Source organism: Benincasa hispida, chromosome 11 (assembly GCF_027475165.1).
Source record: "Benincasa hispida cultivar pf3 chromosome 11, pf3_genome.v1.1, whole genome shotgun sequence".
NCBI lineage: Eukaryota > Viridiplantae > Streptophyta > Magnoliopsida > Cucurbitales > Cucurbitaceae > Benincasa > Benincasa hispida.
Window position 1 is genome coordinate 74,682,681 of NC_143488.1, and position 15,184 is coordinate 74,697,864.

Here is a 15,184-nt window from a genome sequence, read left to right on the forward strand (position 1 = left end):
GAGACTAGGGATTAGGAAAGTGTCCCAGAAACACGGCTGTGTTTAGAAAGACAAGGATTCGTAGGCTCACCCCTCGCCGACCCAACCGACAACCTAATTCTCTGTCCTTTTTCTCCTTTTTTTTTTTAATTATTATTATTATTATTTCAAATATACTAATTCAAAACAAAAAGGCCCTTATTAATTTACCAAAACAAATAATAATAATAATAATTTAAAAAAAAAAATTCTCAAAACAACTTTTCTCATTAATAATAAATAATAACATAGACACATTTTAAACTTGACACTATACTTATAAAAATCTCCAAATATCATCTTATTTAAAATTAAAAAGTAAAAAGTTCCTTGGTGATTACTGATTTCCATTAATTATTCAAGAACTTTTATATTTATAAGTTGGCTATTTGTGAAATGAGAAGAAGGCAAATATTGGTAAAGAGAGGAAGACATAGAAAGGCAGACAGTTTTTTACAATGATATTTTCAATGCATACATTGGCAGTGAATCAAACATGCATAAATAATGGACAGAAAAATATTAACCCCAAAAAAATAAAAATTTAAAAAAAAGAAAAAAAAATATGTAATTACAGTGTATTCCTAACATTGTAAAAAGAAAAAAAACTCAAATTTATCCTCTGCGGATTTTCTCGAGAAAATTTCTAGATTTTTCTTGCTCCCCAATCATCTTTACACACAGCCCCATTTTATAGCTGCACCAAGTAAGAATATATGTATAAATAAGGGACTAAATTGAAACTTTTTAAACAATAGGGACTAGATTGAAAAAAGAGTGACTAAACTTACCACCCGTGTAAATGATTATCCTTTTGACTTTATTTTTCTTGTTTTGGGTATGAAGTTGGGTAGCTTTATTTTTCATTGGCATGAAGAGAAATGAGAGTCCTGTCCAAAGGCTCCAAGCATACTACAAGTAAGTTCCATCAGCTTCCCTGAAATAATTGATAGAAGAAAAGATGTTAGGGTTTTATTATGATTCCACCCTCTCGACGACGATGATCGAGTTGGAATAGCGGTAAAATCGACGGGTTCTTAATCGTATCCAGACACTTCTTTTAAGTTGTTCTAACTAATTCAGAAGTCAACTGAAGAAAAGGAAGAATAAGAAGAAGAAATGAGTGAATTCAATAATCATTTGGGGAAAAGAATAAGAACAATGATACACAGCTGTTGTAAACTAATCAAAATTGGGTGGTGGGGAAAGAAGAATGTGAACTGTCTCAAACTTATTGTGGTATTTGGAATGTGATGACAAAACCCAACTAATCAAAAGAATTCAAATAATTGAACTCCATTCATAACTCAAGATGTCCATTATTAAATTAGGTTATAAAATCCCAAGTTAACAATAAGTAAAAGAGATAAATTATGATCAAGTCGTAGCCATCATAGTTTGAACTCATAACAGGTTTATCATTTTTCCAAACGACATACTCATGTCTAAACAGTAAGTCCCACTCTACCTTTATTTTTTTAATATCCATGAGTGTTTGGACTAGCTTACGCACACTTCGACTAATCCCACTCGAACTATTTAGAACTCAAGGACACAATTATTCAATCTATCAAACATGTCTTAATCAAGTAAGGTCATAGTTCGTAGTCACTATTGTTTAAACTCATGACGGGTGTATCACTTTGCCATATGACCCACACATGTCTAAACAGTAAATCTCACCCGACCGATTTAGAACCATTATTCAATCTATCGAACAACTCCTGTTCAAGTAAGGTCATAATCTCACTTGGTCACTCCATCTATTTGGCTAACAAAACCCATGAACAAGCTTTCACCTTTAACACAACTACGTTTGGTCTAAAAACAACTCAACCCACAAAACTACTCAGCAGAGACTCGATAAGCAATTCAACATCATCTCACGATAAGGAACCAAAAAACACTAATAACTTATAAGCAGTGTTCATCAGTTCTAAAATCAACCATATTTTTCTAATGAATAAGAGATTAAAGAGAAAAGAAGAAAGGAATATACCTCTTCTTGGTTTAGTGGCAACTTTAAGAGCTGAATTTGATTTCTTCTCTGAAGCTTTGTCCTCCTCCAAGGGAAACAGAACTCCATCAATCCCCTGCACTGAAATCCGACCATCTGTGTATATATCAGGATCAAACAGATAAGCAGAGCCTTCTCCCTGCCCGAATTTCACCGACCCATCGGCCTCCTGCGCCGTGACGGCGTGTGGCAGCCGAAGCGTTTGGTATCGAACTTTCCCAAATCGCCGAACCGCATTGTACATACTCTCCTCTGTTTGGTACTCTGGGATTACATGGTAGTATATGATCTGCTCTGGCGCCCCGGGTTCGCTCAGTTGATCGGTCGTAAGCTTCGCCATCGCTTCGTCATTTGGAGCGAGAACTGTAAGAACATAGCCTTCAGAGACTAATCTCCCCATCTCTGTAGCTAGAGACGTCAAATTCACTAAAATGTCAGCCATCTCGTTGTAGCCGCCGTAATGTAGCAACGTTTGGATGAAATCCTTGACTTGCCGCTCCCCGTCGAAGTGGTGGTGGGGTCCTCCGGGGCCAGGAGCCGGCGCCGGAGCGATAGAAGGGCCTGGAGCTAAAGCGTCGTAGATTGGTAAAACGGGAGATGCTCCGGCGGGGACTGGTGGAGCTGGCTTCTTCAACCGGTGAGTTCGTGGGTCGACTTCCGGTGCACCTTCCGGCAAAACGGCGGAAATCGATTGCAAATTTCTCCGACGGTTGAAATCCTCTTGCACAGAACGGGGAATCAACAGCCGTTCGATTCCATGGATTACACCATCAGGACGAACAACATCATCGGGACGAACAATCTCAGCCGAACCAACAATTATCTTACCGGAATCAGAATTCTTCAAATCCAAATGGGAATCCCCCAATGTCCGATGTCGAATCGGACTCGAACCACGATTCCGTTCAAACCACTGATTAAACCCAACTCGTTTAGGAACAATGTGGGACATCAAAAGGGTTTGAAGCGATTTCAAATTCCGTGGTTCAAGAAGGAATCGCTTAAACTCAGGGTCCAATTCCCGTTCCAGAGCTTCATTCCTCGGTGCAAAGATAGTGAGATTATATTTCCCAACGGCGTCCTCAAGGGTTTGGAGCAAGAGGGCTTTCTCGACGAGCTCTGCAAGTTCGGTGTAGTGGGAATCAAGAAGGGCAACGAGGATGGAGTTGGAATTGATCTGAGAAGCGGCGGTGGAGGTGGATGAAGGGGATTTGGGAAGTGGGTTACGGCGAAGGGCGGCGGAGGAGAAGGGGGAAAGGGAGAGAAGAGTGAGAAAGAGGCAAAAGAGAGAGACGCCATTGGAGGGGGAATCCATGGCGCTCAGAGGAAGAATGGTGAAATGGGAATGGAGAAGAAAGCGGGAAAATAATGGGAAGGGGAAGGGTGGGTGTCGGTGAAGGAGGGAAGGGGAAAGGGTGGGTGTCGGTGAAGGAAGGAAGGGGAAAGGGGGAGTGGGGACGGAGAGAGAGTAATAATGGAGGAAGAGAGAGAGAGAGGAGAGAGAGTGTGTAAGGACTTGGGAGGAAGAAGAAGGAAGAAGAAGACTTTTTAGGGCCAAACAAGAGAGAGAAAGAGAGAGAACAGGCTGGCCTTAAGGACCCACACGGCATCGACATTGACAGACAGTGGCTGCTCAGCTTCCTTTTCTTTCTTTACTTTCTTCGGCTCTCAGCCTCGCCGGCGCCACGCCGCGCCGCCCACTCTCTCACCTTTTTTTCATCTTGGATAGTTGAACTTCACCTATAATTCTTTTTTTAAGAAGTTTTTTTTTGTAGTTTTTTTTCGTTAAAAATTATTTTTCCATAAACTTTCTCGTGAATTTTAACTTATAAAGTTTTTAATAATTTAGTCTTTATACTTATAAATTTGTAATAATTTAGTCTCTAATATAAAAAAAATCATCAAATTTTGATGTCAATTTTTATTATTTTATGAAGTATACTTTATGTGTAATGAAAATATTAAATCTTTAATTAGTTTATCATTTTATTTATATAAGAAATTTTATTAATCTTCTTATTAATTTCTACGATAAGGATTAAATCGTTATAATTTTGAAATTACAAAGATTAAATTGTTAAAGAATTAAAAGTACAGGAACTAAATCGTTACAAAACAAAGTTCAATGATTAAATTGTTACATTTATGAAAGTTTAAGGACTAAAAGTGATTTTTAACCCCTTTTTAAATCATAATTTGATCTCTAAACTTTGAAACTTATTCTATTTTGGCTTCTAAACTTTTAAAAAGTGTTTACTTTGGTCCATAGGGTTAAAATTTTGTTAACTCTTAAATAACATAATGGGATTGCTTGTATATTTAGATGACTATGATACCAAAAAAGTTAGTCTTGCTAAAAAATCTAAGTTTCAATTTTGAATTAGATGGTAAAGCGATCTTCTATAAGAGAACTCAAAAGTCATTTTGTGTTCAAGATTTTGGTTGTTCGATATTTTGGCGCTTCGATTATTGGCATTTTACTTCACCTTCATTTTGTTCAACACATGTTAGATGCAATTTCATCTAAGAGTTAACAAAATCTTAATAGTAGGAACCAAAATAAACATTTTTTAAAAATTTGGGGACTAAAATAATTGTTTTTGAAAGTTTAGGGACCAAAATAGAATAAGTTTCAAAGTTCATGGATCAAAATAGGATTTAAACCTCTTTTTTTTTTTAAGTATTTTATGGATAGTTGAAAGTAGAATTTTTCAATCAATGTTTATAATATTTTAACCATGATATTAAATTTTCGTAGACATATTTATATTTTCATATATATTTCTGAATTTTGATATAGATATAGGAATAAATTGACATTTCTACTCTATCGTAAAACATAAAATAAAATAAAATAAAATAAACAATAAATTGTCACTAATGTAATAAACATGTTGACTAGTTTAAAAGTATAAAATATTTATTTATTAATTGAAATGATTTTTTTAATTTTGAATTTTATAATTATTTAGTTAATCGACATTAATATTCTATTGATATTTTCATATACAATCTTTTTTTAGACAACAAGACCTAACAATCTCGAAGGATAAAATTTCTAGTAATAAAATGGCAACTAGAAATCAACCACTTTGAAATACTAGAATGCCAAGAGAATGAAATCAAAGAGCATTTGCACCTAACAAGAGTATGCGCAAACGAATTCTAATCTTGATGGACGAAGCGAAAAGAGAAAGAAGAAAAATATGAGGTCCATTTTTAGATATCTGTTAGAAAAACCCGAACCTCTAAAGAAGGCTCCAGCAACCTATTGATCACATTAATAAAAACTCGACAACTAGAGAAAATTGTATAGACCGACACCCCATACTACCAAGCAAAGGATAGTCCCTCAATTACCACAACCACCTCAGACACACGTATGAGCTAAAAAGAATCACAAAACAAACAAAGAAATATCAAACAAAGTATAGCTAAACTAATTTAAGCATATACCTTTTCCCAACTAAAAGTGAAACATAAAAAGAAGGGGTGCAACTCCCTACTATACCAAATGAAAATTTGTCACGTGACAATTAACTTTTTTTTAAAAAAATTATTTCAGATTTATCTTTTTATGTGTGTAGAGAAATGGGGAGCATGTAATATGTTTCACCCAAGTATTGCTCTAAAAATAATCCAAAAAATGAAAGTATATTTATTTTTGTTAGTCTCTAAATTTAAAGGTTAATTTCTATCTGGTTCATAAGTTTTGAAATGTTAAGTTTTTTTATGGATAACCATTTCATTTTTGGATTTTTAAAATTATGTTTATTTTTTCACCATTTCATTTTCATAATTATCATCTTTACTAAGTAAATATTTAAAGGTTAATTTTTTAAATTTCTAAAACTTGTGAAGACACTTTTAAAAAGTTGACGATAAAATGGTATTTATAAGTTTATTTTTTTTTTTTTCAAATAAAAGTCAAATAATTATCAAATGACCTAATTTTTTATCTTCACTTTTCATTTGATTCCTATATTTTAATATTATACATTTTTCACTTTTGATTATTGGAGTTAAATTTTAGTCAAATAATTTTGATATAGAATTTTAAATTTTTAGTTTGTGATGGAAAATTAAATAATTAATTGTTCTAAATTAATTGATAGGAAATTAATACATAGGTCTAAATGTTGTACTGCTAGACTAAAAAGAGAAAAAGAGAGGGAGACAATCCCAGTAAATAATTTTTTCAACATTTTCAGATATTTTTATTTGTCAAATGTTAGAAATAAAATGAAATATTAAAAATTGCTGGCAAATTTTTTTAAAAAGAAAAAAGAAGAAGAAAAAAAGAAAAGTGGGAATAAAATATCAATAAAGACGATCTACAAATCAACTATAGATGCATTAAATTTGCATCAACAACCAACATTGAATTGCATATAAAATCAATCTCGATTCGTCATCAATTTTATACATAATTGGCAGAGATATTTATTTATTTATTTATGATTGAATTATTAAAAAATATATATATATATATACCCTACAACTTTAACATTTATTTCAAAAATACTTTTTGAAATTACAATATTACTTTCGAATTTTCATTAAATATTTCAAAAATGTACCTAGAATAAAAATTCTTTACAAATTTTAGACAACATATAAAATAGTTTGTCAGCAACCTAGAACGAAAATTTGAAACATCATATTATTTTAGGTTATCATCACATAACACAGTTTTAAGTGTTCGATTTCTTTTATTCCAAAAGATTTCTACTCCAAAGACATCAATTTTGTGAAATAAAATGTTTATGAAAGTTAGAGGTATTATAGCTTTTGAAAAATACAGGTTTACGTATATTTTAGACAAACGACAACACGCAGTGGTTTCTTTTTTTGGATACAGATGATCTACATTGTTGCCCTAATTTTTGAAAATAATGAAGGAGACCTTTCACCATTGTCAAAACATACCAACAACGTATTAATTATCCATACTACCCCTTGTACACCATTAATGAGGGTCCAGGGCGGTGACTGGTGAGTACAATCACAAGTGAGAGAGTGAGGAAAATAACTAATGAGAGAGCGAGGAGGAGCATGAACACCCGAGAGGATAAACTTTAATATGTGAGAGCACTATTATATATTTTTATTATTTGAGCATGAGCGTGAAGGGGAGAGAAAAAATCCTAGCTTGCGAGAGAACTATTGCACAAATGACATTAATTTCGCGTTCACTAAACTCGCAAAAAGGATAGTATGAATAATTAACACGCTCTTAATACACTCTAACGATAACAAAACGACATTTTTATCATTTTCGTAAATTATGGTAAATAGCATTACGGTCGGAAAATTAAAGTCATCCATAGAAGAAGTCGAAAATTCAAAGGGATTTGTTAAAAATTATAATCTAGCTCTAATTTATTTAGTTAGTTAGGTTGAGCTATAATTTTTTAATTAAGCATTAATTAGAGACAATGATTAGTAAATAAAATTAGGAGAGAGAGAATGAGCGAGTGAGCCGACAGGAAAAGCACGTGGGAAGAGGAATGTGTTATTCACGCTCCTTTTAGTGCGTGAGTGGAGAGAGGTTCGGCCTTCGACGTCGTTTCGTACCGTAATTAAATTATTTTCTTTATAAATATAAATATTTGGTCGTGCGGTGGCGACGTATCACCGGCAGGGAGGTTAGTTGTCGCCATCAGCCGTCGGCTTTCTTCTTTTTGCTGCGACGGAGGCCTTGGCTCACCTTTTACTTTACTTCCCCACCAAACTTTTTATTTATTTATTTTTTACTTTTTATTTATTTATTTTTTACTTTTTAAGTCCCCTCAATATTTTTTTTTGTCCAGAAAAAAAAGAGGAAAAGTTAATTTTACTACCACTTCACTCTTTAAAAAAAAGTGTTCCATTATTTATTAATTTAATTCTATTTTAATAGTTTTCTTAATTATTTAAGATTACATTTCTAAATCCTATTTAACCTCTCTACTTACATAAAAAAAAAGTTAGGGAATTTTTTAATTGATCAAATATAAGAATGATGGAATTGGCAATATAATATATATATTTAAAAAAAGGGCCCAACCGGGTTTGAACCGATGACCTCTTGATCTGCAGTCAAATGCTCTACCACTAAGCTATGGACCCTCAATTGATCAAAATCTATTTTAAATTTATTTCTTCATTATTAATTAATTGGTTAAACATACATCATTTGACCTTGAACTTTTTTTATTTATGTCTATTTGATCGTTGGACTTTCAAAAGTACCTAATAAATTCTTAAATTTTCAATTTTATATCTAATAGATCATTAAATTGTCCTTTCGTATTTGATAAATCATTGACAAAATCAAAATTTTAAAAAATTAACTTATAAGAAATGACAACATTTCAACTACATATCTTACAAATGTCAATTTTAAAGAAAAATTTATGCTTTCTCATGATTCAAATTTTTGCATGGTTTTTATTTCAATTTTACCTTTAGATTGCTGATTTTTTTTTTTCTTGTACAATTTATGTATATTGTTTCTCTAATTTAATCAAATTGAGCTTAAAATTGTATCATTTTTTCAATTTATATAGAAAAATTATTTTAAATGATAAAACTGTAAAAAATGTTTACAATTAATAACAAAATATCACAGTCTATATGTGATAGACAACAATAAACTACTATATGTATCTATTTATGTCATGATAGACATAGATAATAGTCTATCGCTTTCTATTGCGGTAGACTGTGATATTTTACTATTAGTTGTAAATATTTTGATTCTTTTTTCTATATTTAAAAACAATCCATTTATCTATTGTTTTTTTTTTTTTTTAAAAAAAGGCAAGACCAAAATCTTTAGTTAATTTCAATGGAAATCAAAATTTTGTGTAACAATTAAGTGGATACTAAAATTGCTATATATATATATATATATATATATATATATATTTTGTGGTTCCTTCAAGGCCATGTTTTATTTTAGTTTTCTATTAATGTATGTAACTACTTATTTAAGGTTTATGGTTTAATTTAACAAAATTGAAAATTTAAGTTAAAATTTATTGTTTTAGTTATAGGGGTAATAGTTAGGGTTGGCAAAATTTTTCGCAGGGTCCCGCTCGGATTAGGACAGAGAATCCCCGGTTTAATCGAGGATGGGGTCAAACCGGAAATTTTTTTTTGGGGCCCCGCCCCGACCCCGATTAGTTATATTTTTAATATTTTATAAATATATATTTATAATATATAAAATAACTTATTTATATGTATGTTTATAATGTATACTATAGACTTATAATGTTGTAAGCCCAATATTGAATATATAAATTCTAAATTTAAGCCTAAAAATCAAGCCCAAACTTAAAAAATTAAAAGAAAAAATGGAAAATCCCCACGAGGATCTAATAGGAGATTCCCCCGGGGACCCGTTTCCCCGACGGAGAATTCCTGCCTCCAAATGACGGGTATGGGGGCGAGGATGGGGGGAATTTTCCCCCGGCCCCATTGCCAACCCTAGTAATAGTAATTTTGTTTGATGAACTTTTTAATCAAAATTTTGAATCTGAATGGGTGGGAGTGACGATATATAACGCAATATAACTTTTGACATTTATATTATCTTTAAAATATTGTTTTAGTGAATTCCTTATTAGCTTTAAATATTAATAGGAAAAAAGAAAAGTTATCTTTTTTTAGACTTTGAATTTTGAAGAGCATGTGCGTTTGATCTTTGAATTTTCAAAATATACATTTACTCTAAATTTTGAAGAATATGTGTGCTTGATCTTTTACTCTAAGTTTTGTACTTTTAACTACCAAAAATGTCCCTAGCCCACATGCGGATAACCCACAACTTGGCCGATTAATTACGATTAATCGGATTACCCATCAACTGGCCCGATATCACTCACGCCTGCCTCTTCTTCTTCCCATTTCTTCTTCCAACGACTTCTTCTTCATCAAACAATGCACGATAACAATCTATCGTCATCTATCTCGACGATCGTTCTTCTTCCATTGCTTCTCCTTCTTCTACTGGCCATCTTCTTCTTCTTCCTCTATCGCTACTGCTCAATCTACTTCTCCCATTGCTACCAAATCTTCCGTTGTTTCTTCTTCAAGGTTACAATCTATTATCAAATCAACTTTTCAAGGTTATAATCATTTTCTTTTATTTTCATTTTATCAACTCTTCCATTTAATCATAGTTATTAAACCTTATTAAACCTAATTTTGTTTAAATAGATGGTAAGAAAAAAAACAAAAAGTGATCAAAGCTAAATCATCAACAAGCAAAGAAAACAAAGGAAAAGGAAAGAAAATAATGAAACCTAAATCATCAATGAGCAGATCAAAAGGAAACATAATAAAATATGAAGAGAAGAAGAATGTAAAACCAAAGTATTTGTGATAGAGAATGATAGTGTATTATCACTGTCTGTCATAAATAGATGGTGACAAAACCACTATTTTGTTGATTATTGATTGTTGTTGGTAGATAATGTTAATGGTTTCCACTTTCTAAATATTTTGTTGTTGTTGGTAGATAGTTTTATGTCTTGTTCATTTTCTATCTCCATGTATCAATAGAACTTAACATCAATACATATTTGTCTATCTGAGATAGAAAGAGGTAGAATACTATTTCTATCTATATATGGTAGACAGAGACTGAGATAGAAAGAGATAAAATACTATCTTTGTCTCTCTGAGATAGACAGTGATAGAGTTCTATCATTGTCTAATCATTGTCTATCTGAGATAGACAGTGATAGAATTAAACAATAATATCAATTTGTATATAGTTTACACTTTTTTTTTTTTTTTTGTTGGTAGATAGTTTCATGTTTTGTTCATAACTTATTTAATAGATACTTGTTTATCTGAGTGTATCTATTGATAACTTTGAATTGAGATAAATAGAGATAGAGTACTATCAGTGTCTATCTAGGACAAACAATGATAGTCCTCTGTTAGTCTCTATCTAAAATAAACAGAGATATAATACTATCTCTGTCTTTCTGAGATAGACAGTGATAGAATTGTATCAATGTCTATCTAAGATAGATAAAGATAGAATATCATCTCTTTGTACTTGAGATAGATAGTGATAAATCTGAGATAGACAGTGATAGACTTCAATGATAAATAGTAATATTAATTTATATATGGTTTGCACTCTATATTTTTTGTTGTTGGTAGATAGTAGTATGCTCCGTTCATTGTCTTGTTGTGCATTTATGCTTATTTAATAGATACTTGTTTATTTGAGTGTATCTATTGATAACTTTGAATTGAGATAGACAGAGATGGAGTACTATCATTATCTATCTAGGATAAACAGTGATAGTCCTCTATCAGTGACTATCTAAGATAGAGAGATAGAATACTATCTCTATCTATTTGAGATAGACAATGATAAAGTTCTATCATTATCTATCTGAGACAGTGATAGACTTCAATGATAAATAGTAATATCAGTTTGTATATGGTTTGCACTATATATATATATATATATATTGTTATTGGTAGATAGTGTTATGTTTTGTTCATTGTCTTGTTGTGCATTAATGCATATTTAATAGATACTTATTTATATGAGTGTATCTATTGATAACTTTGAATTGAGATAGACAGAGATAAAGTACTATAATGTCTATCTGGAATAAACAATGATAGTCCTCTACCAATCTCTATTTGAACTAGACAGAGATAAAATACTATCTCTGTCTATCTGAGATAGATAGTGACAAAGTTCTATCATTGTCTATCTGAGATAGACAATGATATACTTCAACGATAAATAGTAATATCAGTTTGTATATGGTTTGCACTTTCTCCCTCTCTCTCTCTCTCTCTCTCTCTCTCTCTCTCTCTCTCTCTCTCTCTGTATATATATATATATATTGTTGGTAAATAATGTTATGTTCTATTCAGTCTTGTTGTGCATTGATGCTCATAGATACTTCTTTATCTGAGTGTATCTATTGATAGCTTTGAATTGAGATAGATAGAGATAAAATTCTATTAGTGTCTATTTGAGATAGATAGAGATAGAATACTATCTCTGTCTATCTGAGATAGATTGTGATATATGGAATTCTATCATTGTCTATATAAGATAGACAGAGATGAAATATTATCTTTGTCTATTTGAGATAGACAATGATGTATTGCATTCTATCATTGTCTATCTAAGATAGACAAGATAGAATATTATTAATGTCTATCAATAGATTATAGATAATACATAATGATTTTATTGATATTTATCTTGCTAGTTGTTAGTGTTATTCAAATTTTACTTTTTAACGTATTGTTAAATATATTTTTTCACCAGGTGGAACATGAATTAATTATGGAAAACGAGAATAGAAACTTAAGAGTTGTTGTGTACTTTAGTATAACGGTGTTGAATTTGATAAGGAAAAAATTAGAAAAATTGTTTCCTCACGTTTTAAATGATCCATTTGGACACTTTCTTAATATTAAAATGGCCAAAATACCCAACCAATTCCTCAACTACTTAGTAAGAAGGCAATGGTATACAAAGAGGTTGAATGTCCTAGCATTCAACTTTAATGACCGTATAGCAGAATTTGAATTGAAGGAATTTTGTTTAATAACTGGATTGAAAGGCCACAAATTCCTTCAATTAGATTTAGGAGAAAGAAAAATGTCAGAACTTTAAAATGTTTTTTTTTTTTTTTTTTTTTTTTGTTCATGATGATCATATAACTAGGAGAGATATAAAGAGAACTTTGAAAGTACTACGCAATGAGAAAGACTCTTTGAAAGTTAAATTAGTCAATCTTTATATCCTAGAAGCTCTTTTAATCCCCAAGCAATAACAAAACCATATCAATTTAAAACATCTAGACATTTTGGACGATAAACAAGCTTTCAAAGACTATCATTGGGAAAGATTGTCTCACACCTTGACCTATCAATTCTTTAAAAGAGCATCATATACTGAGAAGGATGTTGTCTACCTTCAAGTATTCATATTAGCATTAGTTTATTGGGCTTTTGAGACAATCCCAAAACTTTCCGATTTAGATGTTGGATTTGGAAAGAAACTTGGAATCGGAGGTCCAAGAATCATCACATGGGAGTTCGCTTGGAGTCAAATGAGTGGAGGACTTTAAATGATAACATTTTTGAAACATAAGATGTAAGTAATTCCTTAAATGAGAATATTTTCATTGTCTATCACTTTAAAGATAGCCAGTGACAGAGTTCTATCACTATCTATCACCGATGTTGCTATCTTTTTTCTCTAATAATTTAACATCTGTTTACTTGTAGTTTTGTATGACACCACTGCATCCAACAGAAGAATAATCTCAATCAACTTTCAAATATTTCATAGAACTTGAGATAGATAAGGAGAAAGAGAGGGAAAAAGAGGGGGAATGAACCCCAAAAAAAAATGAATAATTTGAAGAAAAAGGAGATAGAAAAATGAAAGAAATTAGTGAACTAAGAAAAGACCAACCGAAAATAGTAGAAGAACAAAATGTTTTGAAACAAGGCCAAGAAGAAATCAGAAGAATGTTAAGGTCAATTATGGAAAGTCTAAATAGTAGACTTCCATTTGAAGATCTTCCACAACTGTTGGATCGATATGGCAACCCTAGAGGAGGTGAATAAGGTTTAATTAAACTTTTTTTTTCTAAATTAACCCAATTAAACTAATTAATACACTTTTTATAAATAATAAGAAAAATTCAATTTATGCAACAAATAAGATGACAAAAATGTGATAATTTAATTCTATCAAATTTTAGCAAATAAATAAGAACAAACTAAAACATACAATAAATTGCTTAAATTAATTACAAAAATAAAAAGGAAATAGTTAAAGAAGAAGACACCTTAATTTTTATAGTGGTTCGGTCAAACTCGACCTACTCCACTCTCCAAGCGCCTCTTGAGAATTTGAACAAAAATTTTCCGACTCTTTCCACGGATTAGAGCCCAACCGTTACACCACCGCTCCTTTTACGGGTTCAAGAGAAAACCCGATCCTTTCTACGGTTTAGGATCAAACCGTTACAAATGTTGGAATTTTTTAAGAACACAATACAACTCTCACTAGAGTGGATTTACAAGTTTAAGCACTCAACAAGTTTATCCTCACAATACAATAACACTCTCTCAAGAATAAGATGAAAAGAAAAAAAAAGGGGGGAACTTAGAGAGAGTAATAATGGAACTTTTGAGTTTTGGAAGATTTTGAAATGTAAAATTTATTTGTTTAAAATTTGGAGAGGAAGATGGTTTATATAGAGATGAAAATTTTTTTAGAAACCACAATTAATTTGGACTATTGGATTTTGGAAAAGAAAAATCAATGGTGGAGATTTTAAACTAAATTAGTCGTTAGATACAAACAAAATATAATATTAAATTTCTTTTCTTTTGAAATTCATTTTCTTTTTAAAATTAATCCAACAAATAAAAAAAAACATACTATGTGTCAAAAACTAGCCGTTAGACACAAACATAAAATAATATTAAATTCATTTTCCTTTTAATTCATTTTATTTTTAAATTCATTCTCTTTAAAGTCAATCCAAAAATAAAAAACATACCATGTGTAAAAAACTAGCCGTTAGACATAAACATAAAATAATATTAAATTTATTTTCCTTTTAATTTTTTTTAATTTCAATTTTTTATTTTAAATCAATCCAAAAATCAAAAGTCCATCATATGTTAATCTCTTAATGATCCACCATTCAACCAATATGTTGCCACATGTTTACATGCAAATGGTCTGGTTATGCCACGTCATCCACCACAGTATTTTCTCTATAGATGTGTTTCGGTCATATCGTCTTCGTTTTAGCTCCGATTTGAGTGATTCAAGAGGTGTTGGAATCGTTGTTCCGAGCTCTACGCTATGGACATATTAAAATACTAAGATTTTCAGTAATTAAAAATTGAGTTTGTTATCATCAAAACATTGATTAATTAATTAATTTGAGATTAAGGGCCAAAAAGCCAACAACAACAACAACAGAAAGAAAAAGAGCATGAAGGTGTGAAACCGCCTTATTGTAGCCTTCAAAATTTGGAAGAAAGTGATGATATTAATACAATGGTTGACTATGTAATAGCATATCTATCTGGCGTAAGTACTTGTATTGTTATATACTATCTTAATATTATGTTTTTTAA

General features: G+C 31.1%; 1 protein-coding gene and 1 non-coding gene across 2 annotated transcripts; both read right to left on the reverse strand.

The window, feature by feature from the left end:
• Positions 1-452: 452 nt before the first annotated feature.
• On the reverse strand, positions 453-3,594 carry LOC120091212 (fasciclin-like arabinogalactan protein 15). The gene is made up of 3 exons (XM_039049131.2): positions 2,018-3,594; positions 810-955; positions 453-715 (listed from the first exon to the last, which is right to left on the reverse strand). Exons 1-2 carry the CDS (start codon positions 3,348-3,350, stop codon positions 882-884), a joined length of 1,407 nt encoding a protein of 468 aa, XP_038905059.1. The 5' UTR covers positions 3,351-3,594; the 3' UTR covers positions 453-715; positions 810-881.
• Positions 3,595-8,074: 4,480 nt separating this feature from the next.
• On the reverse strand, positions 8,075-8,146 carry TRNAC-GCA (transfer RNA cysteine (anticodon GCA)). Its single transcript has one exon. It is a non-coding gene; the product is annotated as a tRNA-Cys (tRNA).
• Between the last annotated feature and the right edge of the window lie 7,038 nt (positions 8,147-15,184).